Source organism: Crinia signifera, chromosome 19 (assembly GCF_055691185.1).
Source record: "Crinia signifera chromosome 19, ASM5569118v1, whole genome shotgun sequence".
NCBI lineage: Eukaryota > Metazoa > Chordata > Amphibia > Anura > Myobatrachidae > Crinia > Crinia signifera.
Window position 1 is genome coordinate 41501761 of NC_139226.1, and position 25175 is coordinate 41526935.

The window sequence follows — 25175 nt, forward strand, 5'->3', positions numbered from 1 at the left end:
TCACTTGTAAATGTTGACATAAGTGTGGCACTTCATTGGTGTCCATGTCGACACATGAGAATGAATATGAAAACATTCAAAAAAGAAAAATAAATCTTCAAAAACTCATGTCAACCTTTTTCATTGTCGACCATAGCCGTGTCAGTGTTTTGCATGTGCCATTTAATCCTGGGGTTGCCGTGAATCGCGAGTGGGGGTAGGGGGGGAGGGAGGAGGTGAGGTGTGTCCGCGAATCACGGGAGGAGGGGTCGTGGGTGGATGCCGTGAATTGCGGGAGGGGGGTCGCGGGGGGGGGGGGTGTGGGTGCCGTGAATCGTGGGAGGGGGGGACGCGGGGGGTTGCAGTGAATCATGGGAGGGTGGGTCGCAGGGGCGGGGGGTTGCCACAATGACAGGGGGGGGAATCGCGGTAAGGGGGGTCGCGGGGGGTGGGGGGTACCGCAAAGAAGGGGGGGCCTGGGGGGTTGGCACAAATCGTGGGGGGGGGGGTTCGCGGGGTGCCACGAATCGCAGGAGGGGGTGTGTCACGGGGTGGGGCCGCAAATCGCGGGAGTCGCCGCGAATTGGGGGGGGGGTGTGCTGTGTATCGCTGGAGGGGGGTCGCCGGGGGGTGCCGCGAATCGCCGCAAGAAAAAATCAACACAGAAAGGTCAACACATGTAAATGTTGACATAAGTGTGGCACTTCATTGGTGTCCATGTCGACACATGAGAATGAATATGAAAACATTGAAAAAGTGAAAAATAAATCTTCAAAAACTCATGTCAACCTTTTTCATTGTTGACCATAGCCATGTCAGTGTTTTGCATGTGCCATTTAATCGTGGGGTTGCCGTGAATGGGGGGGGGGGGGGGGGGGAGGGACACATTGCTCTGTTTCTGGACTTTCTTCTTAATTTATGGATTACCATCACCTGTGCTTAAACACCTTTCTTATCAATTACCCTGTTTAAAACAGGTGATGACAATCATAAATTAAGATGGAAGTCCACAAACAGAGTATTCTGTCCCTCCTGGAGAGGGTCATGTTGGGAGGTATGGAGGTGTGGGGCGCTCACCTGGTGTGTCTGGTGAGTAGCTGTGTCATTGCTGTGTAACAGAGAGGCAGAGGGTGTCTGGCACTGTGTCTGTGGGCTCACTGGGCTGGTTCTCTGTCGTGTGAGTCAGTCATGTGAGTCAGAGGCTCCACCCAGCGTTACAGCTTCAGACACACTTTGAGTGACAGATGTAGCCAAATATATAAGAGATGTATATTTTATGATTTTTTATCTTTGTATTCCATACTTTCTTGTTCCTGAGTATAAAGGGTAGTATTTAATCCAATTCTAGAAATATCAAAAATACATGGCTGATTGCAAGTTCCGTTCATGTTAAGTTGCATTTAGTCAGATTGTATTATGACCAGAACAGAATTTTTCAATGATCTATCATGCATTATAGACATGCCACAAATTTAGATCAAGAATAAAAACTGCCAAAGTCACAGCGCCCTCTGCTGGCCTTAATAATAATAGCTGAAACTCAAATAAATATAGAAAGATATTGAGCTTTTAATAGGAACAAACATTTGACTTCTTCCTTGATGGTCAAAACTAGTCCTGACACAATAATGACTTATATTCTCTGCTCATGATTATATAATTCTCTAGATAATATAGCACTAGCAATTACTACATTATATAGAATGGGCCACCGCATTAAAGAAGGGAGAGGTAGAGTGGTAAAGTTCCAGGTCAGCAGTACCTGTTAGGATAATGAAAGTCCATGGCTGGTTATATAATAGGTTCTGAGATTGAGACTGGCTTGACTTTGATGGGCTTGCAGCTATATTCATTTTAAAGTGGCACTGAGCTTCAGAGTGGTATTCAATCATGGATTCCGAATTCTTGAATGTCCCGACAATCGAATCCCCGGGCCATTTTCACCCAGTTCGGCTGAATCTCGACAGCTATAATTTAATGTTCCGGCTATAGGGTGTTGGAAAGTGGGCGTGCCCACTTTGGATTGTCGAGAAATGGACGTGAATTCTATATACCATGGCCATTTCCATGTTTTAAAGTTGGATCTGTTTTGTCGGAAACTGCCTTCAATGTTGTCGGAAATGGCAATATTGAATAGGTGGCGGCTGCTATTTCCCCTGTCCGAAATAGCGACTGGCATTGAATATCCCCATAATGCGGGTTTTACCTTACTACTACTTCCAATTTAAATTTAGCAGTGAACTTGACAAATTAACACCGGTACCATAATCAGAATCAGTGTAATGAAGTAGTGCAGCCATGTCTTCTCACTGTCCGTTCCCTCTGTTAGTCCAACCCCCAGGGCCAGACTACGCCTTCAGGGGGCCCGGTTCACTTTAGACAGGGGGTCCCCCTCCCCTCTTGTCGTTACTGGTTTCAAACTGCATGGGAGATTATTATACTGTCAAAACAAAGAGTAAAGACAGTATAAACTTGGTCAATGGGTAACTGCAGGGGGGGTTAATATATATATATATATATCAGCGGCGTAACTATAGCACTGCAGCCCCCGCCACCGCAGGGGGGCGCTGTGCATGTGGGGGCGCCGGGGGATGCGGTGCTATAGTTACACCCCCCCCCCCCAATCCCCCCGCAGACTTACCTAACTCGCTGGTCCCGGCGGCTCCATTCTTCTGCTGAGGACCACCACAAAATGGCCGCCCCCATATAGCACACAGTTCTCTGAAACTGTCTGCTGTATGGGGGCAGCCATTTTGTGGTGGTCCTCAGCAGAAGAAGAACGGAGCCGCCGGGACCAGCGCGATAGGTAAGGCTGCAGGGGATTGGGGGGGGGGGGGTTTGCATGGGCGGCGGGGCGGCGGGGGATTGGGGGGGGGTTTGCATGGGCGGCGGGGCGGCGGGGGATTGGGGGGGGTTTGCATGGGCGGCGGGGGATTGGGGGTGCTTGGCGGGGCGGCGGCGGGGGGGGCGCCCCCCCCTAACGGCGGGGGGGCGCCCAAAACTTAGTTACGCCACTGATATATATATATATATATATATATATATATATATGATGGACCTTCAAATACAACGGGCCCGGTGCCTTTCTGATGAAATGGGTAACCGTTAAAGAAAGATGGTACTCCAGGGTCTTTCAATTGTGGTAAAAAAGTGTATTTCACAGCATATAAAAGGCCAACATGTCGGGGCTACAGCGCCCCTTTGTCAAGGCATACAAAAGTGTAAATTGCAATCGAATAGGATTCCAGTTTACACTTTTGTATGCCTTGACAAAGGGGCGCTGTAGCCCCGAAATGTTGACCTTTTATATGCTGTGAAATACACTTTTTGTTACCACAGTTGAAAGACCCTGGAGTACCATCTTTCTTCACAGATATATATATATATATATATATATATATATATATATATATATATATATATATATATACACACACATACATACATACATACATACATACAGTACACCACATGAAAAGCCTGTGTTTGTCCCTCTGTACCTTGCTCTGTAGGAGACTTCACAGGCTCAGTGCTGCCTCTGATTAAAAACACTCGTTTGACCAGTGGCATAACAATAGCCCCGAAGACCCCACGGTAGCGGGGAGGCACTGTATAATTGCAGGTGCCGGGGGTCTGCGGCAGTGTCGGAACTTACGAGTGGTTGGCCCAGGTGCAAAACTACATTTTTGGGCCCTCCTCTTCCACTCCAAACCAAGTTCACAATATGCCACATAGCAGTGGGTGGCAGAAGTGGGCCCCTTAGTCTTCAGGGGCCCCGGTGCAATGCACCTGCTGCACCAATGGTAGTTCCGCCTCTGGTCTGCGGGGCTATTGCAGATTTACTTGTCTGCGCTGCGGTCCCAGCTCCCCTCCTGGCTTCTGCTGCTTTGGGGGGGGGGCACTGCCAAAGTTTTGGCGGGGGGTCCCCGAATTATAGTTACGCCACTGCCCATGACGAGGCTGCTGCTGCTGCTGTCCTCCATGAGCCTGAGAATCATGTGATGAGCTTCACCAATCAGTGCTCAGCACAAGCCTCTCAGTGTCTAACCTCTTGTGCAAAGTCTCATGGGACTGAGTCAACCACTAGAAAAGGCACTGCCCACTTGTGCAGAAAGTGTGCCTCAAATCCTGATGCTCAGCACCATTGCTCATTGTCACATTGGCAGATACTGTAGGTGAAGCTGTAGCACTACCCCACTGCCATGCACAAACCTTTAGCTAAAAAAATTAAAATGTTAGGGGTTACATGCTCGTTGCCAGGGAGTAGGTGCTCACAGCATGCCAGCACTTCTGGGTAGAGCTGTATGTGCTACTCTCCCCTGACAGATGCTAGAAGTCCAGTAGGGCCTCTAGCATCTGTCCCCTCCAAGGCGGTGGTCATTTTTGGAAGGACATTTTCTTCAGATTCCATGCAGATAGCCAGACCGCATGGAATATGCAGTGATCTTGCTGTCCCCATGGCGCCAGCTTCCCCAGGCCACCTCTTGCGTTGTGGTGGCATTGTTAAACCACTGGATGGGTGGGTGGGCAGTAGGTTGAAGTGTTCCCTACTGTATGGTGCCAAGAAGCCCTGTATAAACATTGGTGCTTAGTTGATTTGCCTAATAGTTAGCCAAATTTATGTGGCGGCTGGTCACATCACCTCTGGTGGACAACCTCACCCTTTAAACCATACTGTAGGTTCCTACAGCTGCAGTCCCCAGTGGGGCCTACATGCTCCAGTCCAACACTGACCGCTAAACCTAATCTGTATAAGCCTTCAGGTGTCCTCTGTAGTATCTGTTATGAGTTAGATAGGGGATAATGCAATGTTCTACATACACTGCCCCATAACCAAAGACACAGCCCCAAATTCCACCTACAAACACATGCATGTGCAGCCCTTCCAATACACCCCTCCCCCCTGGAACTCCGCTCCGGTCACTCACAATACACAGTCCCATCGTGCAAACACATCTTTATACATTTTCTTTCTGCAATTCCTCTTGCAGGGACTGCCATGAAAGTAATCCCTACAGTGTGTTTTTCTGCAATTATTTCTTTGTTCTCTAGGAAACCTGTGCTCGAGTGCTGCTGTACCGTGGGGCGAGCAAAGATATCAAGAATCACAGCGGACAAACCCCCTTCCAGGTGTGTATACGCGTCCCCACTGTTATTACATAGTTTGTGTAGATGATAATTCAAAATATTTTTCATTTTGTTTATTATTCGAATGTTTGCCTGTCATAATTTGTGTACCTCAGGTGTGCTTCACTGTACAAATACGAAGGTTTAGCACAATGAGAAGATGGTGGGGAGAGCAAATTCACACACTGTGTGTGTGTGTGTGTGGAGGGCGGGGGGGGAGGCAGGGGGGAGGCACAGGTGTTAGGACCCACAAATGTGTTGTGCTATAATATAATAGCCTCTTTACCTCTGTGTGTTAGAGATTACAGGCAGGACCTTCCGCCCTCTTGTTCTTCACTAACACACCCCCTCCCTTCTGTGACTTAGGGGGACAGTTATCAAATCTTGGAGAGAGATAAAGTGGGCAAATTATCCATCCATCATTTTCTGGCTTCACTACAAAGTTGTAACTACTTCTCCATTTCATCTCTCCAAGATTTCATAACCCCCCCCCCCCCCCTCTGACTGTAGGGTCAATGGGGGGTATGCAGTATTGCTAAGAACCTGTCTGTGTCATTGGCGTATTTATAATAATGTATTTTGCAGTGAGTCTACTGGGGGGCCCCCACTGCACATGCTGCACCCATTTCTTGAACACCTACCCATCATAGGCGAATCTAGAATTCTGGTAATGGGTGGTCCCAGATCTAGACACAACAGTAGGGAGACCTTTGCGCGGCGTAGCCGCGCGTCAAAAAATGGGCGTGGCCTCATGGGAAGGAGGCGTGGAATCACAAAAAGGGGTGTGGTATTACACTTTAGACCATACAGAGTAATGCCCATTACACATTTTAGAAAACTCCGTAATACCCATTACACATAAAGCCACATGCCATAATGCCAATTACACATAAGGCCACACACCATAATGCCCATTACACATTGTGCCACACATCATGATGCCCATTACATACTATATAACAAACCGTAATGCCCATTACATATTTGCCACATAAGTGCTGCTTACCTACGTGCTCATTGCTAGGGGGTTCTTGCTTGATGGCACCATAGTACCCATTACACATGATGCCGCACACCATAGTACCCATTACACATGATGCCGCACACCATAGTACCCATTACACATGATGCCGCACACCATAGTACCCATTACACATGATGCTGCGCACCATAGTACCCATTACACATGATGCCGCGCACCATAGTACCCATTACACATGATGCTGCACACATAATGCCGCTTACACATGATGCAGCACACCTTAATGCGCCTTACACATTAAGCCACACATTATGCATAATGCCCCCACATACCACCACTTGTAGCATCCCTTAAGCAATGCCCCCAAAAGTGCCACTTACTGTAAATTTTTATATGAGCCTTCGCTGCTGCTGCAGGGAGAGATGGAGAGCGGTGCAGCTGCTTCTATGGGGAGAGGAGCAGAGCGCAGCGCAGAGCACGCTCCCACTCTCCTCCTGGTGTCCCTTCTAGCCAAGTGGACATTTGACATATTGTGCGCGCTGTTGTTGTGCGTGACGTCAGGGGAGCACGCCAGGCATCGGCACCACATGATTAAAGGGGGGCGAGCTGAGGTTAAAGCGGTGAGAAGAATTGGAGCGGAAGCTGCAGGGGTGACAGTCATTGACAGCTGGGCAGAGAGCAGGGGGCTGCCCGGCTGTATTCAGAGCACTGCAGGTCACGGCTGTTTAAAATAATACCCCTTTCACCACAGAAAATGCAGGGATTTACTCAGGAGTATGGTCCCAGGATCATGCAAGGACATTCCCAGGCTGACCCCATATACACCAGCCTAGTCCCTGCATTTTCTGGTGTGAGGGGGAGAGACAACCACTCCCCTCTCCCTACCCCCCTTTAACCAACCAGCTATATCTTCGGAACCAACTGACCTATTTACATGAGACCAGTATCATATTGAAGAACTTTTGGGTTGGCTTCGAATGATTTTGGTCCCGTGAAACTGGGCTGTTTGGTTCCAGAGAAATCTGCCCTCAAAGAACATAAACAGTTATGAAATTACATTTAAGAAATGAAAAAAAAAAAACGGTTTAACCTCAATATCCCTGGAACCAATTAACCCATATGGATCCAGACTGGTATCAGATTTGGGTTCGACTGAGATCAACCTCGAGCTTCAGTGATGCCGAAGGGGGAACTGGCAGCCGTTGAACTGGGTGGGGGTCGGAATTAGCGGGTCCCATGTTATCCTATAGGGAAAACGTTCCAGCTTTGCCTGGCAGTATCTCCGGTTCCCAGGGGGCTAAAGACACGGGGCTGGCTCGTTGGAAAGCCCCATCCCTCAGCTACAAAATGGGCTAATGGGTGGTCCTGTGCACCCCCGGACCACCCCCTAGATTCGCCTATGCTACCCATCTGCAGTCCCGCACCAACAGCAGCAACACTGTAGAAATCACCAGTAAAATGTTGCGGCAGCCATTTCCCATTTTTTGGACATGCACAGTAGAAAAATTGCTGGAAAAATGGACGCTGCTCCATTTTACTGGAGATCTGTGTCCTCTAGTGCTCAGACTCTACAGTCGCTTTACTTCTGGGTTTGGACTTTGTTCTGCTACTGTGCATGTGCTGCCATCAGATCACACATACAGTATACGTGCACCCATTCCAGGGGATGGATCCTATAGACCCCTCTCCTGGTAAATTTGGTGAATCGTTGGCCATTCATGTGACCACTATTTAAATACACTACTGAAACCAGTCTTCACTTTCTTCATTATTTATACCCCTTTCACACCGCACAAATAACCTGGGTTCAACCTGGGTTATTGCCGGGTCGACCCGGGTCTCTGTGCAGTGTGAAAGCTCCAAAGGGAAAAACCTGGGTCCAGCAACCCAGCATTGCTATGTACACTATAGGGAGGAGGCAGCATCAGCTTTAAGTGCGGCCTCCTCCCCTGCCTCCGATGAAGGTCCATCCCACCCCGTGTGACGTCACCGTACTGGCTTATTGCCGGATCACTGAGAGGAGCAAATGCCACGTCGCTCCTTGGACAGATCCATGTCCATATCCCAGGTGTGACCCAGCATTTGCGATGTGAAAGGGGTATTGTTGAATCCATCCATCCAGAGGTGTGTGTATATATATATATAGTCTTTTGGAGTCGGCCCGGCACTCTCCTTGATAGGCACTGACCTCAGTGCCCTCCGAATGAATGTAATAGACAAGAAGCAAGGTGGCACTCCAAGGATTTTTTTCAAACGTGTATTAAACAGTCATGTGAAATATGACACCAACATTTCGGGGGGGCCAAACTCCCCTTGACAAAGGAAACATTGGTGTCATATTTCACATTACTGTTGATACATACGGTACTTGTTTAGTTTCACGGCGGCAGCATGGTCTCGCCTCTGAGTCCCCTTGCGGGAATCGCTGGGCTCGCCACACTATCTAAAATCAATTCCATGGCAACATGGATAGGGGGGGTATGAACTATCCACGTTGGCATGGAGTTTATTTAGTTTATTTTAGATAGTTTGGTGAGCGCCGAACCTGGAATTAGCGCGGCTATGCTGCCGCCGTGAAACTAAACAAGTACCATATATACCTATATATTCAGGAGGTGCTTAACGCGTGAATACCCCCAGTGTTACATGGGAAGGGAGTGCAGGGAAAAAGCAGTTATTCTGCTGGAGGCCTGACACTACAAGATGAATTATACTTTGCCTATATGAAGGGTCCTTGGCCGAATCACTCAGGCCCTGTGTGTCTGTCCAGCAAATCCTGCAACCAAACTGTTCCCAGGAGATACTTAACATTCACTTCCCATATTCATTACCAACCAGGGTTTGTTTTGTATATTTAGTTTTTAATTTCCTTCCCTCCGCCGCTGGCTATAGTGTTGTGCATAATTTAGAATTATTTGTCACAATTCATTGCACGGCCTCATTCCACACAGCTATCACTATGCCAGGAGACGGCTGCAAATAGCCATTTAGTGCAGTTTCTTATCAGCGTGACTATTTCCCAATCTCTCTCTCTCTCTTCATTATGATCTCCTCCGTATGTTTTTCTTCACCCAAATGTTTTCTTTATTTAAATCCAGTTTCCTTTTTTTGCCTTAGGTAGCTGTTATTTCAGGAAACTTTGAACTGGGGGAGTTGATAAAAAGTCACAGAGATACTGATGTTGGTGAGTAAATGTATGTAATTAATGCACTGGCTGAGTATCCCCTGTAAGCGCTCATTCACCGGGATGAATAGTGTGTACATCACTGCCATTGTGTAAATCCTGGGCCATAATTAGCACTGCGGACATACACCCCCCTCTGAGTCCGATGGGCAGTTCCCCATACACATGGTACCACTACCAGAGGCGGATTTAGACCACACAGGTCCATGTGATGTCATGATGTCAAGCGGTAGTAGTGCAATGCTCCTCTGGGAAAGTTTTGGGTGACTTTATAAGGCCCCTTGGGACCTACTGGGCCCTAATCAGGTGCCTAGGTTGCTTTGTGGAAAATTGGCCTAGGACCCCTCCCCACTGCTACTTCCTACCTTACTCCAGAGTATGGGTCCTCAAACTGCGGCCCTCCAGATGTTGTGAAACTACAAATCCCAGCATGCCTTGCCACAGTTTTGCTATAAGGGAGTGTTAAAACTGTGGCAAGGCATGCTGGGATTTGTAGTTTCACAACATCTGGAGGCCCGCAGTTTGAGGACCCATGCTCCAGAGTGACGCCGGCTTGTGTCTTATTCCATCAGGGACTTTACTACTTTTTGCTTTATGCATTCAGAACACATATAAGGGAAGAGTGGGTGAGTCCAAGCTGCACTCACTTATGTTGACAAAGGTGAGAAACAGATTTATGGTAAAATAGATAAGAATGTTGTTCCTAGCTGGGTACACACTAAACGACATTGCAAATTATTGCTGTCGTCAATGATTTCCCTTTTATTCCTGGACAACCGATATAGTGCATATGGTTTGGGATCATTTGGTCTACAGCGTGATGGTCAACAGTCATTAGGTCGACACCATTAGGTCGACATGGGAAAATGCCGACATGGGTCTAGGTCGACATTAGGTCGTTAGGTCGACAGGTAATTAGTTCAACAGGTCATTAGTTCGACAATGTCTAAGCCGACAGTCAAAATGTCGACATGTTTTTTTACTTGAAAGTCAACATGGACACAGTTTAAAGTGCACCGCATCGCCATGCGTCGGGCACAGTGCCTCGCTACGCTCGGCACACTATTTTATTCTCCCACCACGCCCTAGTGGATGGTAGGGCATGAAATACCGCCTGTCGGCACATGTCGGCTCAAAAAACAGTGAAAAACCCCATGTCGACCTTTTGACTGTCGACCTAGACACTGTCGAACTAACATTCTGTCGAACTAATGACCTTTCGAGCTAGAACCATGTCGACATTTTCCCATGTCGACCTAGACACATGTCGACCTTTTCCCATGTTGACCTAATGGTGTCGACCTAATGACTGTCAACCATAATGCTGTAGACCAAATGATCCAAACTCGTGCATATACACTGAGCGATTTTACAAATGACATAGTCAGTGGCCACATTCCAGTAGTGCGCTGTCATTGAATTTATCCTCAGATTGAGCTGCTTTTACAGATGGATGACGCTAACGACCGGCGGGACGTGTACATCGTTAACCCTATAGTGCCTACACACTAGATGCAAAACATGAAAATATTGTTATGACTGATCGTCTAGGTTGTACACCTTAAGTGTTTATATTAGTACATGCCATGGCTCAGCAATACTGTGATGTTGCAATCGCAGCCAATAAAAATGTTTGCTTGCACTTCCAAAAGTATAGTATAAATCTGATAGCTAGGATCTGATTGGTTTTCAAGCAAGTTTTCATAAGTGTATCTATTTAAAAGGTAATGGTTACTTTTTGTTGAACCCTTGCGAACACATTTCCCACAGTGGAGTTAGCAGTGCTATTTTTCAGCAGGAACCAGCAGGAACTCAGTTCCTGAACCTTTAATTAAATATGACATCATCAGGAACTGAAAATCTACTTTCCATAAGATAAGTTTTATGTTAAAGTTCCCTGTGAGTGCCTCTGTTTCTAAATACAATATATACATCAATCTCTCTCTCCCTCTCTCTACTATATATATATATATATATATATATATATATATATATATATATATATATATATATATATATATATATTTTTTTTTTATATTTTTTTTAATTTTATTTAATTGATCCACCCCCAGACCTGGAGTTCCTGGACCTATTTTTCCAAAAAATTAGTACTGGGTGTTAGTGATTTGGGGGTTTTGGACACAATAGTGAAAAAAAAGGCTGTAATACCACTATTGGCCTCCAAGTGGCAATACCCGCACATTATTCTTTAAACGCACAATTAGTAGCCTACAGTAGGTCAATTTGATATAGTATTCTTTTGAAAGATGATCATATAGACTTTTTAGGGGCATAATGTATTTAAATCAGGGGCCAAATGCAATAGAGTGTGAGAATCAGAAAGTGAGAGATTCCGGGAGAGTTTTCTCATTTTCTTAAAGCGGAAATCAATTACATGGCAAAATCAACTTGTTTTTTCAGTGTAAATGATTTCCGCTTTAAGATAATGGGAAAACTCCCCCAAAATCTCTTACTTTCTGATTCTCGCACCCTAATACATTCGGCCCCAGATGCCTTTCACAAAGTCTAGCAAATGCTGCCTGATGAAGGACATTAAAGCCCAAAACGTTGTTCATTGAGCCTCTAGTCTTTGTTGAGTATTATATACCTAGCCTGTGAGTGTCAGTGTTTGGTGTCTGTACATTTAATATATGTTTGTGCACTGTGGCAGCTATATGATGATAGAGGGTGCCGGTCCAGATCATACAGGGTTAGTATAAAAAGTAATTCAGGAAAATATATTTATTGAATATATCGCTACAAACATTTTAAATTCTTCAAAATAAGACCCTTGTGCATCTTGAAAGTCCTTTTCCGGAACGTCCTTCAAGCAGCGTGTCAAAGCCACTTTGACCTCTGCTACGGTCCCATGGCAGTGTCCTTTGAGGGCTGTCTTCACTCGGGGGAACAGGAAAAAGTCAGCCGGGGCCAGATCGGGACTGTAGGGTGGCTGGGGAAGTGTTGCAATGCCATTCCGGGCCAGGAAGTAGTTGACTATGAAGCAGGTGTGGCTTGGTGCATTGTCATGATGCAGCTTCTCATTGGCGGCAATGCACATAGCTGATTTTCCAAGTCCCACCCAGAATTTAATGGCGTAGCGCTGTTTGATAGAACATTGCATTTTTAAGCTTCAACCGAGCCAAGGGACAGGGGTCCACTAAAACCAGAATATGAACCGCATGGAAGCTCGTAGGCGACTGACGCTCGGTGCGTGTTGAAGCTGACTTCCCCCTCCATCGAACCCGCCTGGAGCAGGTGCGCTGCAACGTACAGACACGTCAGAAAAAAACAGGTCTCTTACTTTTTATACAAACCCTGTATTATATATCTATATATAATATGATAATTAACAGGGAAAAATGGCAACATTCAGATTATTGTTAAATATATCCCTTAAGCTGGGTGCACATTAGACGACGTGCACCCAGCCCGACTTTGATGCTGATGTCGAGTCGAACGTGCAGAGCTGTGCAACTTGCTGCATTCTACAGCATATTATCGCTAGCTACTTCTCCTGTTGGCCGTGCAGCAGGATGTCGCCAGCGAGCTGCAGTACCGCGCGATCTGCAGTACCGCACATATCATGGTTTCCCTCCTTCGATGGAACAGCTTAACCGAATAGTTTTTTTTGTTCCTCAAAAGACCGACACATGGAGCATAGCTCCATCCCCCATGCTGTGAAGCTGCACCCCCAGATTCTTATTGGCCAACAGGCCAATTAGTCAAAGAAAATAGATGACCATTGATGGTTAAAACCATGGTCATCCATTGCATAGTATTCAACCATCGATGTCTGTATGCACTAATGCCATCTATGGTAATGGCAATGATGGCCATCCATACTACTGTGCATTGCCGAGAGCTTTGTCTAAGAAGCTTGAAAAGGCTGTCACATCTATGTAGCCAATCAGAAGTGAGGATTCCCAATACACTTTTAATGAAGTCAATATGTATATAGTTGGATGCCAGAAAAAAAAATTTGATTAAGGGCCATACAGTATGTACTAAGTGACACACTTTTAAAGGCTTAGTACTTCTGGCCCTGAGAGAGCAATATTATTTTTTCAGGGGAGGGGAGATGAATTGTTAGTTGGCGTTTTAGCTCTCCTGTCACAACCACTTCTGTTATTAATATTGGGGAGCTTTTTTCATTTCTGAAAACCACCACGTGATAAATCTGGCATCTTCTACCCTGTATTAGTAAAAAATCGGACCGGCAATGTGCGGATTGTCCGTTCTTAAACTAATATGTCGGTGGATACCTGGCGGTTTTGCCTTTTATTAAATGTGGAAAACCATCTGTTTTGATAAACCACCTTTTAGTTAATGTCCCCATATTGCAATTTGGATCTTAATAATATTGATAATTAAATTTTGCTTTGTTCTCAGTGCCCTTCCAGGAGTCTCCATCCTATGCCATCCATCGTAGGGAGGGTGGGAAAGCTCTCTCCGTACCCCATGTCCTCCTTCGTGCCAACAGTGATAACAGCCTCTCACTGCCTGACTGGATGGTCTTCTCTGCTTCCACTGCCAACACTGTCACTCTGCAGGGACAAAAGGTCTCAGGGGGAACTCTGCGCAGCTCCAGTAGCCCAAGGGGAGCTCGGAGCCGGTCGCCTTCACGGAGTAGCCACACCACAGAGGAGTCCAAGAAACAGCCACGTGGGCGTCCCAGGTACATTTGCGTTATGTACTACAGCTGCTCCTAGCTTGTAAATGCCTGACCCCTCGATACATGCTTTCATAATCTGCAATAACACCCCTGAAATGACACATTTGTCCTCATGTCATCACTCTAAGCCGAGCATAATTATGAAGGACACTCATGAAATTTCAAACATGGAGTTTTTCGGTTACCTCTATTCCCTAGGTCGTCCTCTCATGGTGACATAGAGCCTTGCTCTCACATACTCAGCCACATGGATGAAGAGACTACCTTCTCCCATTATATCTGCGCGGTCATCTCCTAAAATTCTCTGCACTGAAATGAACAGTCCAATGATTGGCTGCTTGTTCTATTTTTTTTCTATAATAATAATAGTGGGTTAAATTCCTCAATGGTGAGATGCAAGCAGCACAGTTCTGCTGAAACCTGCAGCAGCCCATTAGCTACAGTATTTGCCTTTAACTCTTTGGTGCAGTTAAATTGATGACAGCTGGAATGTTTGGTTGGTTTGGATAGATTTAGGGGCAGTATAACCCACAATCCAAGGCAGTGGTATAATGTCATTTGGGCTGTATACAGCAATGACGGGCCCAGGTGATGTGAGAGGTGTGCCAGGGTCCTTGAGACTATGCTAGCGCCAGGCACCTTTTTTCATCATTACACCCGAAAGTGTATCTTCGAAGCAATGCAATACAACTAGGATACACCAAGAAACTGTGCCGAGTACTATCATATGTGACACGTGTATTGTGTGGGACTCTCTTTCTGAATCTGCACACAAAGTGCTCCTATACTGCAGCTTCATCCATACCAAGTCCCGCTGTGCTCCGTATACAGACTCCGTCAGTCTCCCGGTGCATTCCAGTTGCAGTACATTTACCGGGGCCCAGCTGCCAAGAGGTATGCCGGGCCCCAGTAAAACAGTGAAAAGCATCTAAAACAGTCATGAATATGCGGGGGGAGGTGGAGGGGTGTGAGTGCAAATTAGAATGACCTCACTGGTCTCCTCAAACTTATTACTCACTTCTCCGCCTCTGTATGTCCTCAGCGGCTCCTCCGATAAGTCTGTGCACCAGCAGGAGGTCTTACAGAGGCAGAGAAACGCGTAATAAGTTTGATTAGTGTTTTATGAGATATTGATATATGTGTGTGTATGTGGTTTAATTGACAGGTATTTTTAAGGGTGAGTTTATTACCATATGAGAATAATTAAAAGGGAAACATTCCCAAAGATATTATATATCTTGTAATATTGATTGAGAAGCGCTTTGCTTGTATGGTGGAGCAATCCACTATAAATATTTGTTTCCCACTGATGGCTGCCCTGCTCATTGTGGCTAAGTTGCAGCCTAGTTGCTGTCTAATGTATTTTCAATGAGTCAGGGTAGAAACTTTGATGTATGCGCGCGGCACCAAGTGCACACGTTTCGCCACAGATGTCACACCCGCGACATAAGACAGCCAACGTGCGTGGCAACATCTGTACTGCAAAAATAATTAATTCTCTCCTACACTTGTCTTCTTCAGTTCCAGTGGTTCTGCAAAAGAAGCCCCTGCTGGGGGCACTGTGAATCACCGCATGAAGCGCAAGCTGTATTCGGCAGTGCCAGGACGCACATTTGTGGCCATAAAACCTTACCAGTCCCAAGGAGAAGGAGAAATCTCTCTCAGTAAAGGAGAAAAGGTCAAAGGTAAAAATGTCTCCCTTGTATTACATCTCTCACATCAGTGTCTGCTAGTTTGACACCCAGGGTGAGATTTAATAGGATGAGAGATTCAGAAAGTGAGAGATTTGGGAAGAAATCTCAAGTTTTTTTAAAGCGGCAATCATTTACACTGCAAAATCAGACTGGTTTTGCAGTGTAAATGATTGCCGCTTTAAAAAGACTGGAGATTTCTCACCAAATCTCTCACTTTCTGAATCTCTCATCCTATTAAATCTCACCCCCCGTGTTTTCCCGGTACACCTCCATATGCCATCTAACATATACAGCAGTCATTGTTTTAGGAATAAGTACAGTAGGTCTAGCTGACTGCTACATATAGGGAAAGCGGTGGGCTACCTGAATACAGCGCCGCTGTGGGGGCATGGCCAGCGCTCTGTAAAGAATCCAGGATTTACAACAGAGACCTTAGGGTCTTCTGTTATGTGTGGGATGGAGTTCACAAAGATCAAACTAGCAGGGTTTACATTTCCCCTGGCGTATTTATGAGCGTCTGTTCTATGGAGTTTAAAACAGCCTTACAATCTGTTATCTGCACATTCCTTTGGCTTCAAAAGAAGTTGACACCTCTTTAGACCTCGCCGATCAAAAAGTCCTGTCCGCACACAGACGGTCAAAGTGGGCGTAATGTGGGCGTTTTTAGGGGAGAGGCCAGAAAATAGGGCAAAACTGGGCATATACCTGGGCGTACACCTAGGTGTGTACTCAAACACATTGGAAGGTTCACTTTCTACACGTGTCACCAAGGTAGGATTTTTTGGATTGATTGTTAGGCCAAATACACATGTTGGAATATGTGGAATTAGGTTTCTTTTAACCATCTACACCCTTAATGCAAGTGTGCCTGTCATGTTAGGACAACAGGACACGCAATTCACAGGAGTCGACATGTGTCAACTTTCACAATGCAACACAAACACCCACATCCATTTAATATAAGCATAAACCATTGGGGGGACACATAGGCAGTGAGGAAAGTGGCACATTAGAACAGAATAAATATACATGTAATGAGGGGTCAATTGTAGATTAATTAAATGCAATTTAACCATAATTGCCAATTTGTGAATAAGCATATCAGGGCGATTTAAGTGCACCTTTGGGTGGTGTTGGTGGGGTTTGAAGCACTATTATGTATTGTACGCCACTGTGCTCTGCTTACCCTCCATGCACTTATGGGCGAGTGGGGAGCGGCGTCACCTGTCACTTGTTTCTGGCCGCTCAGACATGGTCACAGGCAGCATGCCACCTATGATAGGTGCCGGCACTAGGCCCTCTCATGGGCGGATAGCTGTGGATAGACGTCGAGAAATGGCGGGGGATGCTGCTGGGGGGAGCACGGTGGAAAGTGGGGATACAGCTAAGGGATCAAGGGGGGGGGGACGACTGGGGATACACCTTCTATCGCTCATCACAGCTATTTGATAGGCTACCCAATCTGTCACGCTATGAATCAGTAGTGCTAGAATATATATTTATATAAACCAGTAGTGCTAAGGTGTGTGTGTGTATATATATAAATATATATATATATATATATATATATATATATATATATATATATATATATATCAGTAGTGCTAGGGTACATTACAGGCAGCAGAAGAGGAGGCACAGAGCAGGGGGAGGCTGCACTGCTCAGCCCTCTTCATAGCTGCTGCTGCTGCTGCTGCTGCATACCAGGGGACAGTGCTGCTGCTGAGCTTCCTCTCTCACATGCACAGTCCATAGGCAAGCTGCATCTGGCCAATCAGAGGCCACCCTTTACCGCACAGCATGCCAGGAGTTGTAGTCTCTAGTAGCATGGTGGTGGGGAATGGAACACAGAGCAGGGGGAGGCTGCAGTGCTCAGTATTAGGCATCACTTGATATAATGTTCACCCCTCTTCATAGCTGCTGTTGCTGCATAGCAGGGGACAGTGCTGCTGCTGACTTCCTCACTCACATGCACAGTCCATAGGCAAGCTGCATCCGGCCAATCAGAGGCCGCCCTTTACCGCACAGCATGCCGGGAGTTGTAGTCTCTAGCAGCATGGTGGTGGGGAATAGAATGATTTGTAGTACAGAACTACACACTGATCCCAGCAGCCGGCTGTCCCTCACCTGTGTCAGCTCCTCTCCTCCAGCATGTTCCCTGTCATCTATTCCCTGTTATCACATGGGCAGTGACATGTAGCAAGTATGTAGTTATGGTACTTGTTTCCTAGAACGGCGCCCACGATTTTGGTCTTAGGCATCGCAAGGAAAAAATTGCGTCGGTCGCATCGCATGCGGCCAAAAAATCTGCGATTTTACATAGGGAACAATGTTAAATGGCCCACAGACCCCAAATAGCCACCCTGAAGTGTGATACACATGGGTATCTCCTTCTTCTCTTGCTATTTGATAGGCTACTCGATCTGTCACTCTATAACCCCGCCCATGACTCCTCCCAGCATTATGCACACAGTCACAGAGTGACAGATCTGGCCAAATATATCAGAGATACATATATGTTCTAAGGTTCTCTAGTGAAGAATCAGTATTGCAGCAGCACATAGTTAAAAACATGGGCTGAAATGTGTGCTATGATGTAAATCTGGGGCACATGATACTGCTGTCAACCTGTAGGAATTTTGAGATAGTTGTGTCTTTGCAGTGCTGAAGTATAGCAGGTAGTTACCTAGCGCTCAACCTCTTATGTATCAATATATGTGGGTATAATGAGAAAATGACACGTGAATTTCCTTTAAGGATTTATTTGCTGTACAAACTATATATGTATCAGAACAAATATAAAATAAGGTAAAAAATGAATGAAAAAATACAGTGAGCTGCAATATATTCCGAGTCCGTCTGGCCACACCAATGGATGCTGCACGATGGTAAGATATGCACCCTGGAGGGCAGATGGGCTATGATATAGCAGTTAAATGGTGGGTAGTACAGTATGTGGTCAATTCCTCTGTTATACTGTCACAGAGTGAATGATAAGGGGAGGGTAAATGCAGGATGCCAGCCGTGTTACACACAGAGTTCTGGGAGATGGAATGACCACAGTGGAGAGTGCGGGCTGGCAGAGAAAGTAACACAGTACTGAAGTTTCTGTGTATATTCGCAGAGTATGTCCGATAGAAGAACGCAGTCTATGGGGAGGGGTCAAAGTAAGAGGGTGAGTGTCGCCGGGGGCTGGCGTCCCTGACCACCCGGTGATACACCCAGCTCCTACCCGATACCTGTAGTTGACGATGTTGTAGTCCCTCGCCGCAGTTCTGTCAGAAGTCAGCCGGAGCGTGTGGTATTAACCGGCAGCAGAAGCGCACTGCTCAACAGCTTCACCACTACCCACACACCCTGATCCAAGTCTCCTCCAATCGAGGAGTTGAGCACGCACAGCTCCGGCTGTCACCTTAACTCCGGGCGCACGCTCCCCAGCCGAACCCGGAAGTGAAGGAAGACGCTGTTGAGCAGTGCGCTTCTGCTGCCGGTTAATACCACACGCTCCGGCTGACTTCTGACAGAACTGCGGCGAGGGACTACAACATCGTCAACTACAGGTATCGGGTAGGAGCTGGGTGTATCACCGGGTGGTCAGGGACGCCAGCCCCCGGCGACACTCACCCTCTTACTTTGACCCCTCCCCATAGACTGCGTTCTTCTATCGGACATACTCTGCGAATATACACAGAAACTTCAGTACTGTGTTACTTTCTCTGCCAGCCCGCACTCTCCACTGTGGTCATTCCATCTCCCAGAACTCTGTGTGTAACACGGCTGGCATCCTGCATTTACCCTCCCCTTATCATTCACTCTGTGACAGTATAACAGAGGAATTGACCACATACTACCCACCATTTAACTGCTATATCATAGCCCATCTGCCCTCCAGGGTGCATATCTTACCATCGTGCAGCATCCATTGGTGTGGCCAGACGGACTCGGAATATATTGCAGCTCACTGTATTTTTTCATTCATTTTTTACCTTATTTTATATTTGTTCTGATACATATATAGTTTGTACAGCAAATAAATCCTTAAAGGAAATTCACGTGTCATTTTCTCATTATACCCACATATATTGATACATAAGAGGTTGAGCGCTAGGTAACTACCTGCTATACAACTCACGTTTAGGAGCCTGGACAACTCCAGCCCAGCAGCCCCCTCGATACAAAAGGTATTCAGCGCGAGCACTCCCCCCATCTCCAGTGCTGAAGTATGTATTTAATTGTAGGGTCCAGCTAGTTAGGTCGTTTTGGCATACTGGTCATTTTCACTTTTTATAAATGACAGCAAGGAAACATGCCTGTTTTCTTAGTGCTTTACAGCACTGCCCTCTACTGGCCAAGTATGAGAGTGCCAGAAGCCAAATTTGAATCTCTAAATTATCTGAATTAAAGTCTCTGGTAGGTGTTTATCTGTTTGTTTGTGCTAATCTCAAGAAACAATGGACAGCGTTGATGTGTTTGGCATAATGACAAATGGGAGCCGAACAGTGCTAAAATTTTTGTCTGTGTTTTCATTGCTAATGCTGTCTAAACTGTTAAAAATATATCATAGCCATGGACGTTTATTTTATATGTAGCCATTCATAATGCATTATCTGGTATCGGTGGTGGGACTTGTTGGTTGTGTGCAAAAATATAATTTAGGCCCCCAACCCAAGTTCACAATAACTCAGGTACTTGTTTCCTAGCACGGCGCCCGCGATTTTGATTGTATCGATCGCATGCCAACCAAATCGCATGCGATGCGATCAACCCGATTTTTACATTGGAATCAATGTAAAATGGTCCCTGAGACCCGATTTTACATTGATTTTAATGTAAAATGCCCCAAAACCCCCCATTTTAATAGAAAACCCCTCTCATGTTTGAAATGCCCCCCCATTGTTAACGCCACCCCACTATTGATGCCAACTCTAAGTGTGGTGAGGGCAGAGAGCCACCAAGCCCGAAGCGTGGCGAGGGGACGCGCATAACTTCACAGGTATACGACGTGGATAGTGGGGGTATGAACAGGTCGGAGGACGCGTACCGCCGCCCCTCACGGGGTCGCTGCGCTCGCCACGCTTCGGGTTTAAGTGAATAGTGGGGTGGCGTTAACAATGACGGGGGCATTAAGAATAGTTTACAACCATATTCAATGAGAAATTGGCCATATTGGCCCATTTCACATGGTCAGCTATGTAAAATCGCGTTGATGGCATCGCGGGCCATTATAATGGCCCGCGACCGACGCGATCAACCCGATTTTGACTTTAGAAATAATTTAACATTATAGTCTATGGGAAAATCGTGTTGATCGCGTCGGTTGCATCGCGGCCCATTATAATGGGCCGCGATGGACGCGATCAACACGATTTTCTGTTTCACCGGCAAATTAGCTGGTGATTGACAGAAAATTGGGTCCATCGCGTTGATTGCATGCCTTAAGTACCTTAAACTTAAGGCATACAATCAACGAGACAGCGCCGTGCTAGGAAACAAGTACCATAACTCATTGCTAGTTTGGGCAGCAGTGGGCCCCTTAGTTGTCAGGGGCCCCTTTGCACTGCACCTGCTGGTAGTTCCGCCTCTCTCCGGTATCACAAAAACAATTGTTTACTGATGCAAAACTTCAGTTTTTCCCCTTTTTTTCTGTTCCTATTTCATTTATGTGATAACCTTTTTTTCAAAATATGCGCATGCGAGGCAGGACCTTCCTAACTCTGTATTACCCCTTTCACATCGAACAAATAACCCGGGATGGTGTGCAATGTGAAAGGGTAACCATTTATGCATGATAATGTACCATATTACTCTCAATTGTCATGCTAATCAATAAGATCATATGACCATCTGATGCTGTCATTTCACCCCCACTGGTGATTTACTCTGATAACATTATTCAATGTTATGTCACACATTGAAATGTCATTGGTCATGCTCACTATTTTTGACATTATACAGTACTTCGATTCGGTCAGCAATGTAAACCATTGTGATATCATCAGTGATGTAACCAATTGTAAAGGTGCTAATGTCACAAAGTATTCTACTCCTTGCACTTTCAGTGATTACAATCTTTGTGACATCATAGACAGTGTATCAGTTTCTAAAATCTCCCATATCATCAATAACTGCAAATGTCAATGATGTATATATGTCTGAGGTGATATATTGTATTGTATCAATTGTGATGAAAGTAGTCATGACAAATATTGTGATTTCATTGAGATAGTTGCTCTCTGCATTGTTCATGTCTCACCTTGTTATGTCACTTATTGTTATGTGACCAATTATGTGATGTCATCAGCCATGCCACTCTTTTGGTATCAGATATCATCAGTGATGTTATCCATTGTGATGTCATCCACCATATTACCCATTTTTACCTTAATGGCCTTGTTAGGTCATTTATGTCATACTGTAACCTGAAATATTTTGATATCTTCTCTAGTAATATCAATATTACATAACATTTCTATTTTATGCAGTTCTGAGTGTGGGAGAAGGAGGATTCTGGGAAGGAAATGCCAGAGGTCGCACCGGCTGGTTCCCTTCGGACTGCGTAGAGGAAATAGCCACAAAGCCCCAGGAAGGAAAACAAGGTAACCTGCATTTGTTATCGGCAAAATCATGTTTTATTATTTATTACAAGCCATAACGATTCATGTACCAAGCAGTGAAGAGTGGAGAAGTGGACCAGGAGAAAAGTTGCCTATAGCAACCATTCCACTTTCATGAAATATTTATCAAGTATATTTCATAAAATGAAAGGTAGGTGCTGATTGGCTGCTTTGGGCAAATTCCCCACTGGTTTATTCCATTCTTTTCACTGCTTGATACTGTACATCAGCCCTATACAGAGTTCAGTAAATGTCCCAGTAAAGGGGGGGATCTTTGTAAAGATCACCAAGGGGGTGGTCTTCAGAAAACTGCATGTGACTTTAGGCTTGTTTCTGATGTGGGAATAAAGTAAAGATGGAGCCGCCAAGATGCGCGTCCATTGCCATGAATGGGGCACGCAATCCTCACACACTCGCGCACACCTCATTCACGCCGTTTGTCGGTGACTCTCAGATGAGAGCGGCTCCACCTGTATAAAACAGCAAGTATAGTAACTCTGCACCTGGGTAATACCCAGCTGTACTGCAGGTGGGGCAGATGCAGGGCCGACCTGCCTATTTGGTACTTCTGGCAAATTTCAGAGGAACTGATGGCCCGACGGTCTGGCCACACCGAGAGATCGAGTCTGACTGAGCACTCGGCTCGGCTAGCAGTGACAGGTGCTGGCTTAGAAGCTCCACTTCCCTTTTACTCCACCTTCCTTTTACTCTGCCTAGTAGCCGCCTGGCATAAAGAGACAAGAGGCCGGGCCCCTGTGACCTGCGGCATTCCCCAGTGAGTCGAAGCCCCAGTTATTATTTGATGTAACAGATATAACATGTTCTGAGAGATTTGGGAGGGGACTGGCCATGCTGAAATCTAAATGGCAGTGTAAAAATAAAGTTGTCCAGCAATTGTGCGCTACATGCAAAAGCAGCCTGTATTTACTGTGCATGCAAAATTAAAAATATATATTTTTTGTCCTTGCAGAGCAACTTGGTTTGTCCCAGATATAGGGCCTTATTTTAGTTAAAAAAAGCTATTCTGAACAAAGGTGATTCCTAATATAGTATGAAAGAGCAAGTAACTATGGGCCTTATTCTAGTTCACTCTTTCTGACAAAATCCTTCTTAGATGGACAAAACCATGTGCACTGCAGGTGGGGCAGATGTAACTTGTGCAGAGAGAATTAGATTTGGGTGGGGTTTTACTTCAAAGTGGGATCTATATTGCAGTGTAAAAATAAAGCAGTCAGTATTTACCCTGCACAGAAACAAAATAACTCACCCAAATCTAATTCTCTCTGCACATTTTACATCTGCCCCCCTGCAGTGCACATGGTTTTGTCCATCTAAGAAGGATTTTGTCAAAAAGAGTGAACTAGAATAAGGCCCATAGTTACTTGCTCTTTCATACTATATTAGGAATCACCTTTGTTCAGAATAGTTATATACAGTATATGTAACTACTGTATAAAGGGTAATTACATGTACTCTATAAAGTATGATTTTACCACTGAGCACCAGTCACCACAAGCTAGGAGTAGCCAGGGACTAAGCGGCTGCGCTGAATACAGGCATATCCAGCCTGGAGCTGACGTCCCACACCCTCCCCTAAAACGCTTGGGCACACCTACCTTTTCCCTGCCACTCCCAGCATTTTTCTCAGCACTCCCATGAAATGGCCCGTTACCACCGGCAACGCCTACTTCCTGTCAATCACCTTAAAAACAGCTTGTGAATAGGAAAAAGTAGCAGGCCAGCGCCGCGCATGAGCATTACATCCCATACGCATGCGCAGTTCTTCGAAAATCGGCCTCTGTGTCAATTCGCAGGCTTGCGTTCAGGTCTGAATCGGACTCTACAGATGGAGCCAGGCTTGTATGACGAGCCGGCGCGCCGAGGTGACCCAGCACAGCACAGAGAAAATAATAATCTATCTTTATCTAATCTATATTTTTAATAATAGCGGCTTCCGCGCACCGGCGTAGCTTAGTTTGGGGCGCCCCCCGCTGCTAATGGGGGGGCGCCCCCCCTCCCCGCCCGTCTGGCCGGCCCCCCGTGCCTGCTCCCCGTCCCCCCTCCCCCCATTGCCGCATGCTTACCTGTCCGCGCGTCCCGGCTCCCCTCCTGGCTTCAATCAATTCTATGCAGACGGGCCACGATAAAATGGCCGCCCCCATACCGCAGACAGTTTCAGAGAACAGTCTGCTTTATGGGGCGGCAATTTTATCGTGGTCCGTCTCCATAGCATTGATTGAAGCCAGGAGGGGAGCCGGGACGCGCGGACAGGTAAGCATGCGGGGGATGGGGGGTGGGGGGATTACTATAGCACTGCAGCCCCCCCCCCCCCGGCGCCCCCATATGCACAGCGCCCCCCCCCCCCGTGACCGCAGGGGCTGCGGTGCTATAGTTACGCCACTGCTTCCGCGCTTCATCCTAGCAAGCTGTAGCTGCTGCCTGTGTCCCAAACTAAATGTTTTGAACAAAGATATTATTCCGTCAGCACAACAGAAGATATAGGGGCCTATTTATTGAACCTACATGCCCAGCTAATCAAGCGGGAACAGCGATTGCTGCATGATTATTACTAAGCTAAGTAAAAATGCTATTAAGCCTGCGAGGCAGGAGGTATTGTCCATATCGCCGCCTGTGTTTCTGGTAACAAATAAAGAATAAAGAACACTGCAATGTTACGGGATGTTACGTTTGTGCATTTTATCAATCACTTAAAGTGGTGTACACACGCCAGCCCACCATTCGCAAGGTGAGTACGTTCACAATGGCTGCGAATAGATGTTTTACATAAACATCCATTCGCAGGCCACTGGGACCCTCCCACATCTTTCGATGGTCGGCGACCATCGAAAGATGTGGAAGGTGCACGCATATGTAAGGTTGCACTGAGCAATCTTACATATGCGTGTACGCTCAGGGGGAAGTG

General features: G+C 46.2%; 1 protein-coding gene across 2 annotated transcripts in view; it reads left to right on the forward strand.

Annotated features, from left to right (window-relative positions):
* SHANK1 (SH3 and multiple ankyrin repeat domains 1) overlaps positions 1–25175 on the forward strand; it is a 463174-nt gene that overhangs the window by 250644 nt on the left and 187355 nt on the right. For both annotated transcript variants that reach the window (XM_083162439.1, XM_083162440.1), the window contains exons 9-13: positions 5032–5109; positions 9206–9272; positions 13662–13947; positions 15466–15629; positions 22121–22234. In XM_083162439.1, the coding sequence (XP_083018565.1) occupies positions 5032–5109; positions 9206–9272; positions 13662–13947; positions 15466–15629; positions 22121–22234 (709 nt within the window). The remainder of the gene's footprint in view (positions 1–5031; positions 5110–9205; positions 9273–13661; positions 13948–15465; positions 15630–22120; positions 22235–25175) is intronic.